Source organism: Gymnoscopelus braueri, assembly GCF_963280865.1.
Source record: "Gymnoscopelus braueri genome assembly, chromosome: 24".
NCBI classification, from domain to species: Eukaryota; Metazoa; Chordata; class Actinopteri; order Myctophiformes; family Myctophidae; genus Gymnoscopelus; species Gymnoscopelus braueri.
This window is the reverse complement of record NC_137626.1, coordinates 2203579-2227138: the sequence shown is the minus strand read 5'-3', so window position 1 is coordinate 2227138 and position 23560 is coordinate 2203579. Positions and strand designations below refer to the sequence as shown.

General features: G+C 42.5%; 1 protein-coding gene across 1 annotated transcript in view; it reads right to left on the bottom strand.

Annotated features, from left to right (window-relative positions):
• Nucleotides 1–16435, bottom strand: part of LOC308080963 (kalirin-like) — a 103074-nt gene extending 86639 nt beyond the window's left edge. The window contains exons 1-9 of the mRNA XM_080423103.1: nt 16325–16435; nt 8846–8920; nt 7537–7651; nt 6704–6896; nt 4547–4770; nt 2616–2946; nt 2215–2337; nt 1911–2102; nt 606–737 (exon numbers count right to left, since the gene is read on the bottom strand). Coding sequence (XP_080279229.1) covers nt 606–737; nt 1911–2102; nt 2215–2337; nt 2616–2946; nt 4547–4770; nt 6704–6896; nt 7537–7651; nt 8846–8920; nt 16325–16352 — 1413 coding nt within the window. The 5' untranslated portion in view covers nt 16353–16435. The remainder of the gene's footprint in view (nt 1–605; nt 738–1910; nt 2103–2214; nt 2338–2615; nt 2947–4546; nt 4771–6703; nt 6897–7536; nt 7652–8845; nt 8921–16324) is intronic.
• Nucleotides 16436–23560: the final 7125 nt, after the last annotated feature.

Sequence of the window (23560 nt, the reverse complement as noted above, 5' to 3'; positions counted from 1 at the left end):
GGTAGGACATAAAAGTAGCATTACTAGAGGTCCTGGTAGGACATAAAACCAGCAGTACTAGAGGTCCTGGTAGGACATAAAACCAGCAGTACTAGAGGTCCTGGTAGGACATAAAACCAGCAGTACTAGAGGTCCTGGTAGGACATAAAACCAACAGTACTAGAGGTCCTGGTAGGACATAAAACCAGCAGTACTAGAGGTCCTAGTAGGACATAAAACCAGCAGTACTAGAGGTCCTGGTAGGACATAAAACCAGCAGTACTAGAGGTCCTGGTAGGATAAAAAACCATCAGGGCTAGAGGTCCTGGTAGGAGATAAAAACCATCAGGGCTAGAGGTCCATACTCTCCTTCATTGTTCTCTGTTTATAACGGAATTTTTATGATGTGTTGTTGCATAACATTTGTTTTGTTTTTCTTGTAAATTGTTTTGCTATATGTACATATGTACAGGAATATGAACATATTAACCTGTGTGTATGCAGATGAGATGTCCTCATAGAGGTCCATTACATATTAAATATGAACATATTAACCTGTGTGTATGCAGATGAGATGTCCTCATAGAGGTCCATTACATATTAAATATGAATATAAACATATTAACCTGTGTGTATGCAGATGAGATGTCCTCATAGAGGTCCTGGTGCTTCTGACTGGCCGACTCCAGCTCTGATGTTTCTGAAGGCAACGCACTGTCCTCACTGACCTGGACCCAGCCTGCTACCTGAGACAAGAACTGGACACACAGACAGACACACAGACAGACAGGCAGACAGACAGACAGACAGACAGACAGAGAGACAGACAGACAGAGAACATGCTGGTCAATAAAGCTAGCTGCATGGTCTCTGGACCAGTGGTACTCAAGTTTTTTCATGTCAAGGACCCCCAAAATGATATGTATTTGTTCACGGACCCCCCATCTCAAAATATGTTGTTCCAGGGACCCCCCTCAGAAGCAAAGATTTTAGCTGCAAATGTTCGCTTTAAAAAGTATATATATTCAAAGCTTTGCACACATTTTCACGATTTAAAAAAAATAGCAGATCTGCAAACTCATAGTGCGGCACCGAGTGCCGCACTATAAGCTTGCAGATCTGCTATTTTTGAACAGCCAAAGTATAAAAGGTTAAAGTGGTTAAAATGATTGTGATGCTATATAAAGAATATATATATATATAAAGAAGTTGGTCGACGTGCTTTTAAATATAAAGCCCCATCCGATTGGAACGATCTCCCCAGTTCCCTTAGATCCATTAACTCCTTCAATATTGTTAAAGCTTCCATTTTTACTCATCTGAAAATAACCAGCTCTTGCTTCTAATTTTGTTTGTGATTGTTTTCTGTCTCCTACAATCTGACCTGTGAATTATGAGTTATATACTGCAATCTCATCTCCATGATGCATGTGCATGTTTGTATTATGTGTATGTGCATGGGCATGTCATTGCATGTTACCGCATGTGCATGTATGCAATGTCTGTAGCTGCTACTCCTGTTGTTGCTCATTTAGCTTTACATGTTTACATCATTAATGCATGAAGTCTGTTATTTTGTGGGTGTTCAGGTGGGGGGGGAGCGGCCAGTTTCAGGAGAGCTTATGTTTTGTTTTGTTTTGTTTTGTCAAGTTTATTTTGTCCTGTTTATGTACAGTATGCATGGATGTATTTGTTGTATTGTTTTGTCTATTGTATTCTCTGTAATTTTTTCATAAGGACCCTCTCTAAAATGAGATGACACATCTCAAGGGGTTATCCTTCTAATAAAGGTACTATATATATAAACACATTTTGCTGGGGACCCCCTGGAACCCCCCAAGGGCCCAGTTTATTTCCGGGTTTTCGGGCCAAAAAGTATGGTAATTTTTCGGGAAGACCAGTCATTGTACGCTGTTTGTGGTATTGCTCACCTCTTCCGCCCCCTGGTGGAAGCCGGTTGCCATGGCGAGGGTGTTGCTCCTCTCCTCCAGGTCAGAGGTCATGACCTTCCAGTCGTCCTGTAACCGCGACGACACGGCCGCGATGCGCTCCGCCCCGTAATGCCCCGCCTCCCCCAGCCTGGCTGCCACGGCAACCACGCTGTCAACGTTCACACTGCCGTTCTGCACACACACACACACACACACACACACACACACACACAGTTAACAGTTAAGTGTTGATCATGGGTTAGGGTTAAAGGTCATGGGTTAGGGTTAGGGTCAAAGGTCATACCATGCAGTTGACAGTGAAGTGGGCGTGGTCTCTCTGGAGGTCCAGGGCGTGCTGGTGGTTCAGGCCGACCTCACACACACTCTGTATGAACAGCTCTCTGCTGTGAGAGATCCACTCTGACATCTGGTAGAGAGACATAGACACAGAGAGAGAGAGAGAGAGATTTGCGATATTATTATATTGATATTATAATGAACTGCCGTGTCATTGTCAACGGGTCAGGATATCCGGAGAGATTTATATTTCCCAGTCTTTGTCATAAAATATCGGTCAAAACCGGCAATTACTGGTCTAACGCGACCTCTGGTGTGGTTAATATTAAATGGAGTGTAGTTATGTTAATCAGGGTGTGGTTATGTTAATTGGGGTGTGGTTATGTTAATTGGGGTGTGGTTAATGACCTTGGCAGCATCCTGCTCAAACAGGTGTAGTTGTAAAGATTCGTCCAGGTGCAGCTTGTGATTGGTCCAGGTCTGGAGGAGGTGTGTCCTCGCCGTCTGAAGTCGCTCGAGCAGAGATAATACCTTGGGGGCGGAGCTCTGGAAGTCGGCCCCGCCCGACAGCCAGCTGTTACCGTGGTTACCGCCGCCGCCGTCGCTAGGGGCGTCGCCCGATGCACTGTGGGCGGGGCCGAGGCGCATGCGCTGCAGCAGGCTCCGCCCCTCTCTGTCCAGGGCGTCGACGGGCGCCGTGGCAACGGTGGAACGCAGCCGACTATGTTCCTCCAACAGTCTGGAACATGAAGGGTTAATGTTAGGCATGTAACCATTTATCGTAAATCTATCTAAATCGATTCAAACAGGTGACGATTTAAATCGATTTAATAAAAAATTAATTGCGACGTGAAAAATAGCCAGAAGAAACATTTAGACAGGTGGAAAACTTTAGTTAAACTTGCAGAGTGACTCATTACTTTACCTGGTTTACATCTTCTGATAGTTGTATTTGAATGTTGACATGAAATAATAATCCTGTTTAGTGTTTCTTTAGCGCAAGCGTGAAAAAAACTTAGTAGTGACGCAGCTGGTAAACACTGATACGTCAAGGCAAGGATCATAATACCAAGGATTCCACAGTGATGTCACTATTATGCAACCCAGAAGTAGCACGGACGTGCGCGGCGCCATTATGTTCGAAGCTGGTTATAAAGATACCAAGGATTCGTCAGTGATGTCACTGACATGTGAAAAGACATGCGCAAAAGAAAATACAGGATCTTTGTAAGAGAATTGATAAAGAGTTTTCAGTCATCGCAAGCGAGTTGGGCTCGCCCCCTAGTGGTCTGTTTGCAATTAATCCAATATTAGATAGGTCAGTAAATGGTTGAAACCCCAAATAATTGATAGAAGATATTTTCAATGGATTCTGTTACTATTGGGTATGCTAAATAACATACTAAACATTTAGGAAAATCCAACTTCTGGAAAGGCATCATTTTCAAGACTATAGGCTATTTTCAAACATTTTAGTACTTTTACTGTTGATACTTTAACACATGGGGTGCCAAAACCGAAGGGTATTCGGTTTTGCAAATAATTACGCGGAGTGCCAAAACCGAAGGGTATTCGGTTTTGCTGTCTTTTTGTTTTTTTCGTTTTTCTCCACACGGGAGGGGCTGGAGCAGCTCTGGGAGTACCCATTGTGATCCTGAGAAGGATAGGCCAAATGGATCACCGGAAACAAAAACATGGCTCCCCATCCGCTTCCTGTCTATTTCCTTCTTTAAAACGCCTATATTTCCGAATCTGTTTCCGGTGGGGAAAACCGGTCATGCGCGATGCGCGATCCCCCCCCGTTGTAACTCGCAAGTGAAATGTTATCGTTCCAGGATGTAGCCAGGGTCCTCGCGCTACATGAATGGATGCTTTTTTTTGGAGTCTAGAGCTTTAAACAGCAAAGTGCAGTCAATGGGGAGAATGCTGGCACCCACGGTAAGTTGTTATGAAAGAATGCTGGCACCCAATGTGTTAAGTATATATTGATGCCAATATTTTTGTACTTTTACTCAAGTAGCATTTTGAACACATGGCCTTTTACTTGTAACAGGGTATTTGTATATCGTGCTATTGTTACTTTAAGTGAAATATCCAAGTATACTTCTTCCACCACTGATTACTATCACAACATAGAGCTATATTTACCACTTTATTTTAACCAATGAAAATCCTGTAATGTGGTTTTAACGTACTTGCAGGCCTTGTCCACATCCTGTAGTGTGTATATATATGTTGTATATATGTTGTATATATGTTGTATATATGTTGTATATATGTTGTATATAATGTTGTATATAGTGTTGTAGTAGTGTGGTTTTAGTGTGGTTTTAACGTACTTCCGGGCCTTGTCCACATCCTGGGGTTCGGGGAGCCTCTGTAGCCCCGCCTCCAGCTGCTCCAGCTGGGCCAGAAGCTGATTGGCCGCCCCACTGAACTCCTCCAGGCCCAGACGCAGCTCTGTCCATTCAACATGGTCGTACTCCAGAGCCCCGCCCAGGTCAGAGGTCAGCTGAGACGGATCCACCAGCCTGGACAGACCCTCCACTGACACTAGACTGGTCTATGGAGAGACAGACAGGTTACAGACAGACAGGTTAGAGAGAGACAGACCCTCCACTGACACTAGACTGGTCTATGGAGAGACAGACAGGTTACAGACAGACAGGTTAGAGAGAGACAGACCCTCCACTGACACTAGACTGGTCTATGGAGAGACAGACAGGTTACAGACAGACAGGTTAGAGAGACAGACAGGTTACAGACAGACAGGTTAGAGAGACAGACCCTCCACTGACACTAGACTGGTCTATAGAGAGACAGACAGGTTAGAGAGACAGGTTAGAGAGACAGACAGGTTACAGACAGACAGGTTAGAGAGACAGACAGGTTACAGACAGACAGGTTAGAGAGACAGACCCTCCACTGACACTAGACTGGTCTATAGAGAGACAGACAGGTTACAGACAGACAGGTTAGAGAGACATGTTACAGAGACCTTCTACTGACACTAGACTGGTCTATAGAGAGACAGACAGGTTAGAGAGACAGGTTAGAGAGACAGACAGGTTACAGACAGACAGGTTAGAGAGACAGACAGGTTACAGACAGACAGGTTAGAGAGACAGACCCTCCACTGACACTAGACTGGTCTATAGAGAGACAGACAGGTTACAGACAGACATGTTAGAGAGACCTTCTACTGACACTAGACTGGTCTATAGAGAGACAGACAGGTTAAAGACAGACAGGTTAGAGAGAGAGACATGTTACAGAGAGACATGTTACAGAGACCTTCTACTGACACTAGACTGGTCTGGAGAGACAGACAGGTTAGAGAGAGACAGGTTAGAGAGAGAGACAGGTTAAGAGAGAGAGAGAGAGAGAGACCTTTTACTGACACTAGACTGGTCTGGAGAGACAGACAGGTTAGAGAGAGAGACAGGTTAGAGAGAGACAGGTTACAGACAGACAGGTTACAGACAGACAGGTTAGAGAGACAGACCCTCCACTGACACTAGACTGGTCTGGAGAGACAGACAGGTTAGACAGACAGGTTAGAGAGAGAGACAGGTTTAGAGAGAGAGAGAGAGAGAGAGAGAGAGAGAGAGAGAGACAGACAGACCTTATACTGACACTAGACTGGTCTGGAGAGACAGACAGGTTAGAGAGAGACAGGTTAGAGAGAGAGACAGGTTAAGAGAGAGAGAGAGACCTTTTACTGACACTAGACTGGTCTGGAGAGAGAGAGAGAGACGGGTTAGAGAGACAGACCTTCTATTGACACTAGACTGGTCTATAGAGAGAGACAGACAGACAGTTAGAGAGAGAGAGACAGAGGTTAGAGAGAGAACCTGTACTGATACTAGTCTGGATAAATAAGACAGGTCAGACAGACAGACAGACAGACAGACAGACAGACAGACAGACAGACAGACAGGCAGGCAGGCAGGTAGGCAGGCAGACAGAAAGGCAGACAGACAGACAGACAGACAGACAGGCAGGTAGGTTATTGTAGCCTCCTGGTGGCGCTATAACAGGCCAATGTGAAAAGGGTGGCATTTCTTCTTCGGCCTAGTGGGAATATGTGTACCAAATGTTATGTAAATTGCATGCTGTGTTGCTGATTTGAGGCATTTTGTTCAAAACTTACCAGATTCACCTTTGATCACATGACTATAGAGATACTGTGTACCGATGTGTGTGATGTTTGGACACATTCTGTAGGAGTAATATAAAAACATATGTTTTGCAAAAACTCTGCTATAACAGGCCACTCTGAAAAATGTGGAGCAGGGGTTCTACTCTGGCATCCAGGGAGTGTGTGTGAACAGTTTCACTGCCATCAATCCAACAGTGCCGGACATTAGCTGTTCACAGACAGAAGACACACGGACGGACGGACAGACAGACAGGGTCCAAAACAGGCCTTCGGCCTGGCGGAGACAATAAGGCAGGACAGACAGACAGACAGACAGACAGACAGACAGACAGACCTCAAAGCTGAGCTTGGCACTGCCCAGGTTGGTCCTGTGTTTCTGCCAGAAGGTGTCGGGTTTGATGAGCAGAGCGGTGTGGATGTGGGAGGAGAAAACCTCCTGGAGGGTCCGGAGGAGGGGCTTCACACTCTCCCACTTCGACCCCCGCATGTCTACCACCACGGTGAAGCCCCGCGCACGCACATCCTCACTGAGGAGAGAGACAGACACACACACACACACACACACACACACACACACACACACACACACACACACACACACACACACACACACACACACACACACACACACACACACACACACACACACACACACACACACACACACATTTAAGATTTAACACAACAATGTTCCTGAAATATATATATAAAATAGATAAAGTGCTCCTCGGAGCACAATAGGCCAATGTGAAAAGGGTGCCATTTATTCTTAGGCCTTGCATGGCAATCGGACACTGCATTCATGCTTTGAGGCATTTTGTTCCAAAAATGTGGGAATGTGCGTGACAAATGTCACGGAAATTGCACGCTGTGTTCATGATTTGAGGCATTTTGTTTAAAACCTGTCCAGCTAACTTTTGGAAGCCAATGTTAGCCAATCAGGATGGATTATGGAAAATCGGACAGATCTGTGTTGATCACATGACTACAGAGGTACTGTGTACCGATTGGACAGAATCTGTAGGAGTAATATAAAAAAAAATGTTTTACACAAATCGGCAGATCAGCAAATCTACAAGCTTACAAACGCGTCACTGCGTGACAGACAGACAGACAGACAGACAGACAGACAGACAGACAGACAGACAGACAGACAGAAGGAAGTACCTGGGTATTGTGGACAGGTAGGTGACCAATCGACTGAGGTCTTCCTGTTTCACTCGATCATGATTGGTCCTGGCAGGGAAGGTGAGGATGGGCCCGCCTCTTTTGTCCCGCCCACCTGGAAACAGTTCAGTGACTTATTTAGAACTCCAAGTGGATCACAGCTGATCCTAATTAATGAATCAACCTGATCCTAATTAATGAATCAACCTGATCCTAATTAATGAATCAACCTGATCCTAATTAATCAATCAACCTGATCCTAATTAATCAATCAACCTGATCCTAATTAATCAATCAACCTGATCCTAATTAATCAATCAACCTGATCCTCATTCATTTATTCCAGTGATCATTTTGACAGCACTTTTTTTAAAGCACAAGTTTTTAACACATTTTTCTTTTTACTGTGGAAACACACCAGACTTTTTTCGCACACACGTGCATATACGCACACACGCACACACGCACTTTTAGATCCAGTCCTATTTTAAAGCCTGCGTATGCGGGACTCGCGTATCCGCGCGCCTGGTGTAGCCGCTATCATTGATATCAATTGGATCTAAACAAACGCGCTCTACGCGCCACGCATACGCCCGCTTAGAAAAGTCTGGTGTAGATCGGCCGTTATACGTGGGGCCCACGTGGGGCGCTCTAACGAAACTTTGGGATCATCCAAGGAGTCTCTGAGAAGGAGAGGCCGGATGTGGATCCATGTCAAAAATCCTTCTGGTCGGCCGCTCCAATGTTAACTCCTTGATTAAAGCTTAATATCTCCATTTCTTTTTTACGTGGTGGAAGTGAGACGTTTTCGATCGGCGATCACTCTGCAATGGAGGATCAATGGAGAAATATTATTGTTCCAGGCGTTAGTCGGGACCCTCCGCCATCTCACACGCAGGCTTTGTTTACATGCACGTCCTGGTCGGGGCTTCTACAGCACGAAACATATCAGTGTAAGTGGATGGAAGATACGCAGGCACTGAACGTACAATATTTTAATAAACCTCTGGCACACAATGTGTTAACACAAATCTTTGCTTCTAGGGGTCCCTGGAACTAAACATTTTGAAATTTGAAGGGTCCGCGGCCATCTGGCGGAGTCAGGTCAGATCGGCGGCCAAATACACATCATGTTGGGGGTCCTTGACATGAATAAAGTTTGAGAACCACTGATATTACAGCAACATAAGTTTGTTTTTTAAACTGTTAGGATTTAGAAGACATTTGTAGAATCCCCCAGGAAGCAAAGTGTTAGTTACTGTGTGTGTGTGTGTGTGTGTGTGTGTGTGTGTGTGTGTGTGTGTCTCACCTGACACAAAGGCCACTTTCTCTCTGAGCACCGTCAACACGTCTACAGCCTTAACACCGTCCACCATGCCTCCTCCTGAACACACACACACACACACACACACACACACACACACACACACACACACACACACACACACACACACACACACACACACACACACACACACACACACACACACACACACACACACACACACACACACACACACACACACCATTAACACAGTCCATCATACTTCCACCTTTATGGACAGACAGACAGACAGACAGACAGACAGACAGACAGACAGACAGACAGACAGACAGACAGACAGACAGACAGACAGACAGAGACAGACAGACAGACAGACAGACAGACAGGCTGATCTGAAACATTGGGAGTTCTCCTTTGGCATCCAGCTGTAACCGGGCCAACGGTGCCGGAGATTAGCTGGTCACAGACAGAAGGACAAACGGACACACGGACGGACGGACAGGGTGCAAAACATACTCTCTCGCCATGCCTTTCGGCCTGGCGGAGACAATATATATACAATATATATTATTTGCGGCATTTTGTTCAAAACGGGCCAATCCTGCAAACTTTTGATCAAACAGATTTGTCTTGATAACACAACTATAGAGATCAAGTGTACCGATCTAATTTTAATCAAATCTGAAGGAGTAATATCCAAAAATGTATTTAACATAAGTCGGCCTCCTGGTGGCACTATATGAAAAATGCAGGGCAAAGGATTTTCCTTGGCCTCTAGGGAGTGCGCATACAAAGTTGTACACAGATCAGTGCAGTTATAGGTAGAAACAGGAATTGGCCTGTTTTAGCGCCACCATGAGGCTGATTTGAAAATGTTCAAGTGGCATTTCTTCCTCGGCCTAGTGAGAATGTGTGTGCAAAATTTCACGGAAATTGCACGCTGTGTTCATGATTTGAGGCATTTTGTTCAAAACGGAGCTCTCCTGCAAACTTTGGAAGGAATTCTTAGCCAATCAAGATGGAATATGAAAAATCTGAAAGACCTGTTTGGTTTAATGACTATAGAGATACTGTGTACCGATTTACGCTATAACAGGCCCGTGTGAAAGATTTGGGGCAGAGGTTCTGAATTGGCATCCAGTGTGTGTGCACAGTTTCGCTGTGATCAAGCCAACAGCGCCAGAGATTAGTTGTCCTGGCGGAGACAATAAACAACTACACTTTAGAAACAAGACTAAATAAACAACTACACTTTAGAAACAAGACTAAATAAACAACTACACTTTAGAAACAAGACCAAATAAACAACTACACTTTAGAAACAAGACTAAATAAACAACTACACTTTAGAAACAAGACCAAATAAACAACTACACTTTAGAAACAAGACTAAATAAACAACTACACTTTAGAAACAAGACTAAATAAACAACTACACTTTAGAAACATGACCAAATAAACAACTACACTTTAGAAACAAGACTAAATAAACAACTACACTTTAGAAACATGACCAGATAAACAACTAACAAGACAAAAACAATAACTACACTTTAGAAACAAGACTAAATAAACAACTACACTTTAGAAACAAGACCAAATAATAATGGTTAAGAAAATGAATACAATGGTTGCAGGCAACATGAAAATCATAGACACGTCCCAATTAAAACAGTTCACTGCCGACTTTTTTTTCTTTTCTTTTTTTTCACACAGAACCAGGAGATAACGTGATCCGAAGATGTACTGATCTCGGCTCCTGTGTTTCACTATGTATTTTTTGTGAGACATGCTATTTTCAACGGCCTATAACAAGCGAAAGGGAGGTCGCAATGATTTTTTTTGTGTGTGTGTGTGCACAGTTTTGCTGTGATCAAGCCAACGGCACCGGAGATTAGTTGTCCACAGACAGACGGACACACGGACGTACAGGGTGCAAAACATACTCTCTCGCCATGCCTTTCGGCCTGGCGGAGACAATAAACAACTACACTTTAGAAACAAGACTAAATAAACAAATACACTTTAGAAACAAGACTAAATAAACAACTACACTTTAGAAACAAGACTAAATAAACAACTACACTTTAGAAACAAGACCAAATAAACAACTACACTTTAGAAACGAGACTAAACTAGAAAAAGTGCACCTCGGAGCATAGGTCTCCGCCAGGTCAGGTAGATTATTGTGGGGCAGCAATGTTCGGAATTCGCCTATCAGGATGGAATGTGAAAAATAGGATGGAACCATCTTGATCACTTGACTATAGAGACAATGGGTACCGATTTGCATGATGTTTGAATTTGTAGGAGTAATATAAAAAAGAAAAGTGTTGCAAAATCGGCCTCCTGGTGGCGCTATAATGGGGCAATGTTAAAAGGGTGGCATTTGTTCTTCAACGTAGTGCGAATGTGCGTGCAAAGTGTCAACGCAATCGGACGCTGCATTCAGGATTTGTGGCATTTTGTTCAAAACGGGCCACTCCTGCAAACTTTAGATGTCAATGTTAGCCAATCAGGATGGAATATGAAAAATTAAACATATCCATCTTCATGTGTACCGATTTGCGTGAAATTTTGATACATTCTGAAGGCTTAATATCAAAAAATGTGTTTTACATAAGTCGGCCTCCTGGTGGCGCTATGAAAGGCAAATGTGAAAAATGCAGGGCAGTTGTTTTTCCTTGACCTCTAGGGAGTGTGCGTGCAAAGTTTCACGCAGATCGGTGCAGTTATAGTTAAAAACACAAATTGGCCTTTTATAGCGCCACCATGAGGCTGATTTGAAAATGTTCAAGTGGCATTTCTTCCTCGGCCTAGTGGGAATGTACGTGTGAAATCTCACAGAAATCGCAATCTGCGTTCATGATTTGAGGCATTTTGTTGAAAACGGAGCAATCCTGCAAACCTTGGAAGCCAACCTTAGCCAATCAGGATGGAATATGGGAAATTGGACAGATCCGTGTTGATCACATGACTATAGAGATACTTTGTACTGATTTGCGTGATGTTTGGATAAAATCTGTAGGAGTACTGTCAAAAAATGGGTTTTGCAAAAAGCGGCCTCCTGGTGGTGCTATAACAGGCCCATTTAAAAAATTTGGGGCAGAGGTTCTGCTCTGGCATCCAGGGAGTGTGTGTGCACAGTTTCGCTGAGATCAAGCCAACGGTGCCAGAGATTAGCTGTACACAAAATGACAGAATGACGGACGGACAGGGGGTAAAACATACAATTCAATTCAATTCAAAGGGCTTTATTGGCATGAGAAAACATACGTTTACATTGCCAAACATACTCTCTCGCCATGCCTTTCGGCCTGGCGGAGACAATAAACAACTACACTTTAGAAACAAGACTAAATAAACAACTACACTTTAGAAACAAGACTAAATAAACAACTACACTTTAGAAACAAGAATAAATAAACAATTACACTTTAGAAACAAGACTAAATAAACAACTACACTTTAGAAACAAGACTAAATAAACAACTACACTTTAGAAACAAGACTAAATAAACAACTACACTTTAGAAACAACACTAAATAAACAACTACACTTTAGAAACAAGACTAAATAAACAACTACACTTTAGAAACAAGACCAAATAAACAACTACACTTTAGAAACAAGACTAAATAAACAACTACACTTTTGAAACAAGACCAAATACACAACTACACTTTTGAAACAAGAATAAATAAACAATTACACTTTAGAAACAAGCCCAGATAATCAACTACACTTTAAAAACAAGACCAGATACACTTTAGGAAAAAAAAAAACATTTTCATTTTGACCCTCCATTATTGGCCGTTGAATATAGCATGTCTCGCCAAAAATGCAGACGAGAACCAGGAAGACGAGATGCAGCCGTTTCTCAAAAAAACGCCTAACCAGGAAGTGAATGGTGGCGGCGGAGATCTTGCGATCATGTGATCTCCTGGATCTGTGTGTGACTGAGAATGAAATGGTCACTCATATCTTAACGTAGAGCGCTATATTGTCTGAATCAGCTTTGTTTGTGTTTGTTTATGTGCTAACAGAGTGACTTTGAGAGCTGTTTCAGCGTACAATGTAAGTCATACATGGGCAACTGGCAGCCCGGGGGCCATATGCGGCCCCCACCTTCACTTAGTGCGGCCCGCAATACTGATATATTTCAGCTGTTACGATTCCACACATGCAAACATGTTTTAATAAAACCCGCTTTAATAACTTCAGTCTATATTAGTAGCTTAATAACTAGTATTACAATTTGTCTTTTTTATGTCCAATGTATTTGTATTTAAGTTCATAAAGTTAACATAAGTATAACTAATTGCATTTGAAATTAAATAAAAATGGTACTTTTCAGGATTCCAATTAAAAAATAGCAGATCTACAAGCTTGTTTTGAGCTTGTAGATCGCCTATTTTTGCTACTTTTGTGTGACATAGAATGGCCCGACTGTATATGCAATGTGGCCCTCTGGAGTGAGTGTGGAAATATAGTGGCCCTCTCCATCATCAAAGCTGCATCAGCCCTGATGTAAGTCAACGAGGAGCATATTTTCAATCATCAATTTCTAATCAATGGAGCAATTATTTTAGATTTCTTGTCCACCTTTGGAGAAACATCATGGCAATAAGCTACCTAAACAACCAAGCTACCTAAACCACCAAGCTAGCTAAACCACCAAGCTACCTAAACAACCAAGCTACCTAAACCACCAAGCTACCTAAACAACCAAGCTACCTAAACAACCAAGCTACCTAAACCACCAAGCTACCTAAACCACCAAGCTACCTAAACAACCAAGCTACCTAAACCACCAAGCTACCTAAACAACCAAGCTACCTAAACAACCAAGCTACCTAAACCACCAAGCTACCTAAACCACCAAGCTACCTAAACAACCAAGCTACCTAAACCACCAAGCTACCTAAACCACCAAGCTACCTAAACAACCAAGCTACCTAAACAACCAAGCTACCTAAACAACCAAGCTACCTAAACCACCAAGCTACCTAAACAACCAAGCTACCTAAACAACCAAGCTACCTAAACAACCAAAACCTCTACCAAAGTGGTCTTGTCCTTTAAGACCATTTTCCAGATACATATCGCGAGACTTTCTACACACACGGATCCGGAAAAAAATATCATCCGTAGATTTCCACCTCCGTCCACTTCCTGTTTAGCGTTTACATTAAAACAGCTGTATCCTTGAGTTGACTTTTTTTGCCCTGCATTTCGCAAGACATGCTATTTTCAACACGCAGTTAAAAGGCAAGGGGGCGGGTCGCGGTTGGATAGTTTTCTCTCTGGGCGACGCACACCGATACCGGGTGTGTTTACAAACGGTCGGACGATCGATCGTAATGGATTTACATTTTCTGTGACCAGTTGAAAAGGTAAACAAACAAAAAAATGGCTGGCTGTGGCACACAGCCAGAAATAAGTCTGGCACTGAATGAGTTAAAGGGATAGATCATCCAACAAAAGGCAATAATTTGATGACCAGCGGCGGCTCCGGTAGGAGACTCAAAGTGTCAACTTTGAGTCTCCTACCGGAAACATTAGCAACTTTCCGCCGGTCAACAAATTATTGTCTCAGGAATGAGACAACGATTATACCAAACTAAACAAGTTTTAAACTAGGGGGAATCATTTTGCAGATGCACAGCGTCTGTGGTTCCAGGCAAGCCCCCAGAACTACGGTAGAACAGTGAAGCGGCCAAGCCTGGTGGTCAGATCTGAGAATGCACTTAAATGCTACTGCGCGTGCGTCTCCCGTTTTGTGCGCATGCTCACGACGCGTCACGACCCATGGATCCATTCCATTGGTTCATATTGGTTCCATATTGGTTCCTATTCTTACTTCCGGGTGCTTCAAAAAACACCACTGAGCACTTTAATAGAAATGAATAGCTGGGGGCGGGCAATCCGCCCTCTAGATATATTATAACTCTATGGTTCCAGGTCGTTGGTTCCGGTCGTGTCTCCTGATGACATAAGGTTATTTCCGCTCCGACCGAATCAGAAACCCCCAAAAAAAATATTTATTGATCCCAGACTACATGTTAACAACAACAGTTTTGTAATAACATCGTAAATGTTATTGTTCCAGGCGATAGTCGGAACCCTCGACCATCGCGCACGCACCCTTTGTTTACATCCGCGTCCTCGTCATGGCGACTGCAATGCTAAACAGATCAGCGTACACGGTAAGAAGACTACAGCTCTAAACAGATCAGCGTACACGGTAGGAAGACTACAGCGCTAAACAGATCAGCGTACACGGTAAGAAGACTACAGCGCTAAACAGATCAGCGTACACGGTAAGAAGACTACAGCGCTAAACAGATCAGCGTACACGGTAAGAAGACTACAGCGCTAAACAGATCAGCGTACACGGTAAGAAGACTACAGCGCTAAACAGATCAGCGTACACGGTAAGAAGACTACAGCTCTAAACATATCAGCGTACACGGTAAGAAGACTACAGCGCTAAACAGATCAGCGTACACGGTAAGAAGACTACAGCGCTAAACATATCAGCGTACACGGTAAGAAGACTACAGCGCTAAACAGATCAGCGTACACGGTAAGAAGACTACAGCGCTAAACAGATCAGCGTACACGGTAGGAAGACTACAGCTCTAAACAGATCAGCGTACACGGTAGGAAGACTACAGCTCTAAACAGATCAGCGTACACGGTAAGAAGATCACAGCGCTGTCTGTCTGTCTGTCTGTCTGCCTGCAGTAAGACACCAGTAGTAGAGTAGAGTTGGAGTGCCTTGCTCGAGGGGCTCACGGCCGTTAGAGAGGAACCTGATATGAGCAGCTTCCTGTCTGTCTGTGTAGCTAACAGGAAATGACCTCATGCACAGGTTCACCTCACTTCCTGTTGTAGAAAGACAGACATGAATTGGCCAGACAGACAGTTTCTCTATCACACACACACGCCTGTAGTAACATGAACACACACACATGCATATTATGATACATCATCTCTCTCGCTCTCTCTCTCTCTCTCTCTCTCTCTCTCTCTCTCACATTGATAAAACACATCATCACCACACACACACAAATTATGATACATATACAAACACACACACACACACACACACACACACACACACACACACACACACAACCATATAAAACACATCTCACACACACACACACACACACGCACAGATAAAATATATCACACACACTAACACACACATTGATAAAATACATCATCACACACACACACACACACACACACACACAGGGCTAGCTGAAGGGGGGGTGGGGGGCATCACGCACGCGCAGGGTGTCATAGTAGGACGGGACGGACGGATGGACACACGCACGCGCACACACACCCACCACTATACAGCCATCCAACGACACACGCGCACGCACACACGCGCACACACACACACACACACACACACACACACACACACACACACACACACACACACACACACACACACACACACACACACACACACACACACAAACCTGCTGTGTCTTGCTCTCCGTCGTTCATTCTGTCCGTTAGCACGCCTCCTCCTCCTCCTCGTGCACGCGCACGTCAGTCAGTCGGTCGGTCCGTAAGAAGGAGGACCCCTGGACCACCAGGCCTCCCCCTCCCCCCCTCCTCCTCCTCCTCCTCCTCCTCCTCTATGTCCTCCTCTCCTCTATAAGGAGGTGTTTGTACCGTAGTGCTCCTAGGAGCTGCTCCTCCTGCGCGCGCCTCCTCATCCATCCATCACATCTCCTCCTCTCTCCATCTTCTGCTCCTTCCGTTAACCGGCCGCTCGCGCGCCGCGCACGCGCATCCCCCTCTCTCTCTCTCTCTCTCTCTCTCTCTCTCCCTCTCAGCGTCTCTCTCTCTCCCTCTCTCACTGTCTCTTAGTCTCTCCACCTCTCTCTCTCTCCACCTCTCTCCGTGTCTCTCCACCTCTCTCTCTCTCTCTCGGTGTCTCTCCACCTCTCTCTCTCTCTCTCGGTGTCTCTCCACCTCTCTCTCTCTCTCTCTCATCACGGTGTCTCTCCACCTCTCTCTCTCTCACGGTGTCTCTCCACCTCTCTCTCTCTCACGGTGTCTCTCCACCTCTCTCTCTCTCTCTCTCTCTCTCTCTCTCTCTCTCTCTCTCTCTCTCTCATCTCTCTCTCTCTCTCTCTCTCTCTCTCTCTCTCTCTCTCTCTCTCTCTCTCTCTCTCTCTCTCTCTCTCTCTCTCTCTCTCTCTCTCTCTCTCTCTCTCTCTCTCTCCTGCAGCGTGAGGAGGAGCAAAGCGTCACGGCATCATCATCATCATCATCACGGCCGTCGACGTGCCGTGCGTGAGGAGAGCATGAGCACGTGGTCCGGTTTATCGTACAACCGCGGTGGTTAAACGGTTAACCGTCTCGCGCTGCGACGCTTGATGATCCTCATATTGTTACTATCGTTACGCCTTTTACTGTTGTTACCATGGTGACCGTTACCATGACATCACTGCTGCCGGGTGTAGCTTCTGTTATCTTCCATTAGAATCAGTGTGGAGTTACTGTTACAGTAACATTATACTGTATTACTACAGGTTAACGATACAGTAACATTATACTGTATTACTACAGGTTAACGACACAGTAACATTATACTGTATTACTACAGGTTAACGATACAGTAACATTATACTGTATTACTACAGGTTAACGATACAGTAACATTATACTGTATTACTACAGGTTAACGATACAGTAACATTATACTGTATTACTACAGGTTAACGACACAGTAACATTATACTGTATTACTACAGGTTAACGATACAGTAACATTATACTGTATTACTACAGGTTAACGACACAGTAACATTATACTGTATTACTACAGGTTAACGATACAGTAACATTATACTGTATTACTACAGGTTAACGATACAGTAACATTATACTGTATTACTACAGGTTAACGATACAGTAACATTATACTGTATTACTACAGGTTAACGATACAGTAACATTATACTGTATTACTACAGGTTAACGATACAGTACCATTATACTGTATTACTACAGGTTAACGATACAGTACCATTATACTGTATTACTACTGGTTAACGATACAGTAACATTATACTGTATTACTACAGGTTAACGATACAGTAACATTATACTGTATTACTACAGGTTAACGATACAGTAACATTATACTGTATTACTACAGGTTAACGACACAGTAACATTATACTGTATTACTACAGGTTAACGATACAGTAACATTATACTGTATTACTACAGGTTAACGACACAGTAACATTATACTGTATTACTACAGGTTAACGATACAGTAACATTATACTGTATTACTACAGGTTAACGATACAGTAACATTATACTGTATTACTACAGGTTAACGATACAGTAACATTATACTGTATTACTACAGGTTAACGATACAGTAACATTATACTGTATTACTACAGGTTAACGATACAGTACCATTATACTGTATTACTACAGGTTAACGATACAGTACCATTATACTGTATTACTACAGGTTAACGATACAGTAACATTATACTGTATTACTACAGGTTAACGATACAGTACGTTTACATTCTCAACGATCTACATATCGATGTGCAAACAGCAAAATATCGTATCATTGACTTTGTATCGTATGTATCAAATCGTTTTGTAATGCAATCAATTGTATCGTTCGCAATGTTAAGATAAAAAAAGATAAAGAGGGCTTTAATTACTTTTCCATTACATATCGCTACACTTGGTTTATGGATAAATGTGTGTAATCTCTGTGTTCATGTCAAGGTGTGGGTTTGTCCATAATGTGTTCAAATACAATGTCCATGTATTTACCAGAGAGTCACTGTGTTTACTTATTTATATCCATAATAATACATTTTTCCACGGATTAAATTTGTTTTGCTAAATAGTTACTCTATCTATTTTAAATCATTGAATCGTATCGTGTCAACCATGTATCGTGATGCTTATCGTATCGCTGTTAAAAATGTATCGTTACACCCCTACATATTACTGATCTAAATAACGCTGTGTTACTCGTTACAATGAGTGCGATTAGTTTTTGACCTAAACTGACTATTAATCTTATCATTTATGTACTGAAAATAGAACAGATCTACAAGCTATCAACACGCTGCGGTGAGATGCATAGTAGCTTGTAGATCTGTTCTTTTTAGAATGTGGCGCAGCCTGCGCACAGTTATGACGTAGCTAGGGTGACCAGACGTCCCGGTTTCAAGTTGCGTGTCCCGAGTCCAGACAAATATCTCTAAAACACTAATGTGTCCCAGTTTTCAACATTTACTACCAAATTTTGTCCCGGTTTTCGCTAAATAACAGTTGTTTTCAGTGGCTGCTAGACGCAATGCAATTTGTGTCTGAATTCTACGCTGAGGCTGATGCCTGTCAATCAGTCGTTCGTTAATTTGCCTGTGTGCGACACCTATGTTCCGTATACATGTGCGCATGAATGGGCGTGCACGACAAACGTGCGCATTGATTTAAGGGTCCTGAATGTATGGTCACTCTAGACGTAGCGTAATGCTCCAGGTTCCAAACAACAGAAACATCAAAGAGCGTGGCGGAACATGACGGAGAGAAGTATCGTCGTTATTTTGAATTTGTATTTGTCAAAGTAATAATACTGTCCGTTGCACACTTCGTGTGGGCAGAAAACCACTTTCCACGGCGCAAAATACGTCAACCTTGTTGAAGCATCTGCAAAAAAAGCACGACGGTGTTAAGGTCGTAACACACGGCAAGCGGTTCACGCGGGCGGTACCGCTCGGATCAGCGGTGATCGCTCCGCGCGGTGCAGAGAAAACGAAAGCTCACCACAGTCCAGCTCTCGAGGAGCACGCGCGTGAAAGTTTCACGGGACCGCGCCCGGTCGCCTCACCGCCCCTCAACTTCTCTGCGCGTCCCAAATAATCGCCCGCCTCTCATTGAAAATGAAATATAGGCGCGTTGGCCGCTTGCCGCGTGAAAGGACCTTAAATCTGACTGAAACGAAAGACCCTGTGCTGACACGGAGCCCCCCACGCCGTCAAAACAGAGACTTGATTTCAGTAGAGATACCAGAGCATTAAGTGGAGACGCTCTGAAGAAGCTCGTCGCTGGGTACATTGTAGAGCAGTGGTTCTCAAACTTTTTCATGTCAAGGACCCCCAAATTGACACTTATTAGCCCACGGACCCCCATTTGAAAAGATATGCCAGGGACCCCAACAAGAGAAGATTTTTACGGCTCTCTAGCAGTGATCCTCAACCATTGTAATTTCAAGGACCCCCAGTTTGACATGCATTAGGGCTACGGACCCCCATTTAATGGCATTTCTACCTCTGGGACCTCAATTCATATTGTAAAATCAATGTTAATTTAACTCTGAGAGTGTACAAATGGAACCAAATGGACCCGTTAGGATCCATTTGGTTCCATTTGTACACTCTCAGAGTTACAGACCTGTAAGGGTCCATTTGGTTCCTATCCATCATTTAGCTGGGGACCCCCTGGAACCCCCTCAAGTACCCCTGGGGATCCCCGGGTCCCACTTTGAGAACCAATGTTGTAGAGGAGATGTTACCCTTATCCACAGTTGACTCGCCCTCATTAAATACCTACGAGGTCCAATGTTCGGGCTGCCACAGAGAAAATCGTTTTCTTCCCGGCTGAGAGGGAATATCGTCACCTTGCTAAACTAATGGCCTAAGTCATTTTTTTAGGAAAATGATATGTTTGCCAAGTCAGCTCCTCATGACACTGGCCACCTCTGGTAAAACGGCCCATCTCCTAATAGAACAGGATCATGCTGTTCACTCCCCTTTTAGTATAATGGCCTATCTCCCCAGTGACTTAGGCTAAAATAGGCAATTTTTTGGGCCTAAGTCACATGTTTTTGTGACTTAGGCCTAAAAAGTCAGGTTTAATCCTATTTAAACCTATTTAAATCTCTTATGTTAATAGTCATACTTTGTTATAAACTTTTTGGGTGAAATGATTAAGAAATATATAGTTTTGGATCCGTTTTTATTTTCTAAACAACTTTTTTTTAAAATCCTTATGCCATTAGTTTATCAAGGTGACGATATGTGGGGATGGAATCTAAATGGAAGGCTGTCCTCAGAGAGGTAGACTCTGTTTCCATCTAGACAGCTAACAACAAGAGCTTACTTACAATGCACTGGATCAGCAGCAGTGGTGGAAAAAGTACTCACATTTCTTAATTAAAAGTTCAAAAGTGTTGGTATCAAAATGTACTTAAAGTACCAAAAGTAAAAGTACTAAAATGTTTGAAAATAGCCTATAGGTATAAAATACTGAACTGCAACGCATTGTGAGCTTGTAGATCTGCTATTTTCAAAAGATTTTCATACATTTGAAAAGTTTTGTAATGGGACATTCTGCACAACGAGTACTTTTACTTTTGGTACTTTAAGTACATTTTGATAAAAAATTTTATTATTACAGTATTTCAGTATTGATACTTTTACTTAAGTAAAAAATGTAGTATTTTTTTCCACCACTGTTCAGGACCTCTTTATTTTTAACATGCTGTTATTTTCAGGCTCATTTTATTTTCCATTCTTTACTTCTAAAAGCCTTTACTCTTGGAAATGTAAACATGAAGGCCTGCATCAACCAGACTTTTATAAAGCTGATTGATTGACAACATAATTCTATTAATGGATTATAATCTATAATGTTATTCTTTCATCAGGTTCTACATCGTTTCAGGCAGACCGGCTTCAAACTGTAGCCTTGGGCGTCCCCCTGGTGGAAGTTAAATGTCATTACAACCTCTGATATAAACTATTATCGTTGGTTCTAAAGGTGGGGTCCGGGGACCCCCGGCTAAATAACAATACTGCCATGAATGAATATGGCGTCACAATCCTTTTAACCACTTTAAACATTATTGCATATTTTGGCTATTTTTGAAAAATAGTGCAAGTTTGTGCAAATCTCTGAATATATATATATATATTTATCTTTAAAGCCAACATTTTTCAAATCTCAAATTAATCAAATCTGTGTGTGTGTGTGTGTGTGTGTGTGTGTGTGTGTGTGTGTACTTACCAGATAATTCTTCTTCCAGTTCTACACAGCGTTACACCTCCTGAAAGTCAAGTTACTGACCCCACTCTGTCATCTGTTTGTCATTTTCCCTTCACTAAATATATATATATATATATATATATATATATATATATATATATATATATATATATATATATATATATATATATATATATATATATATATATATAAAACTAGATATTTAAAATAAATGTTCTTTTTGGTTTCCATTTCTGCTAAGCAGAAAGCTACAGTATATATTATGTGTCAAATAATTACATTTACGCGCAATTCACACAAATCTTTGAATATGTGTATGTTTTCTAAGTTTGTTCTCTAAGTATGTTTTTCCAACTGAAAAATTGCAGTTGTCATTTAATGCGTTTCAGGATTCCCTTAAAGAGCTGAAACTTGTACTTAATGCAGGAAAAACTAAATACATGCTATTCTCAAGGTCAGGGAAATAGATTATAATAGCCTACGTATTACTACCTCAAATGGAACCATCATAGAAAGGGTTACTGAATATAAACATCTTGGAATCTGGCTTGACGAAAAATTAACTTTTAAATATCATTTAGACAATCTTGCCTGCAAGCTCAGACAAAAGATTGGCTTCTTCTACAGGAATAAAGCTAGTTTCCCAACGACCTGTAGAAAAAGAGTCATTGAAGCTGTTGTTCTCCCTGTTTTGGACTATGGTGACGTCATCTATAGGAATGCTTCCCCTTCTACCCTCAAGGTTTTAGATTCAGTTTACCACTCTGCTCTGCGCTTCATTTCTGGTGAACATTTTAGGACCCATCACTGCATCCTATATGACAGGGTAGGTTGGCCATCCTTGGCTGACAGGCGAAACAAACATTGGTACCTATTTATTGTTAAGGCAATTGATGGGACATTGCCATTATATATTAATTCATTGATGGAATGGAATCCTGGAGCGCATGGGACACGCTCAAAGTCCTGACGCTAAAAGTCCCTATAGGGTAAAGACTGAACTGGGGAAAACAGCCTGAAATTTAAGATCAGTTCGCCCATAACATATGGTCAATTTAAATCTTTGATTGCAGATCTACCCACAAATGTCTGTAACTGTTTTTAATTTAGTTTTTGTTCTGAATTTGTCATTGATATGAATATTGATGTTGTATTGATGTGTACTGTGCTGTATCTCCACGACACTGCAAATGAGGGCAACCTCAATGTCTTTCGAGAATAAATAAAGGTTTGAATGAAAAGTAACACTTTTAACTCAAAAAATTGCTTCTGGGGGGGGAGTGGTCTCTGGAACTAAATATTTTTAGATGGGGGTCCGCGGCCACGTGCAAAAGATACTGATTGTATATCAGTTTGAGAACCACTGATACACAAACATATGTTGTTTTCAGAAAACTGTTAGGATTTAGAAGACATTTTATAGAATCGATCTCACAGGTTTTAATAGTTAAAAAATAATAAAAACACCATTACTCTAATAATCCAGTGGTTCTCAAGCTTCTTCATGTCAAGGACCCCCACATTAAGACTGCCAATCACGTAGATCTACGCGAACCTATTTAAAGCCGCCACATGCCAGTCGCGTAGATCTACGTGAACTAAAAAATATATATATATATATATTTTCTCAATTTGACCCAAGTCTT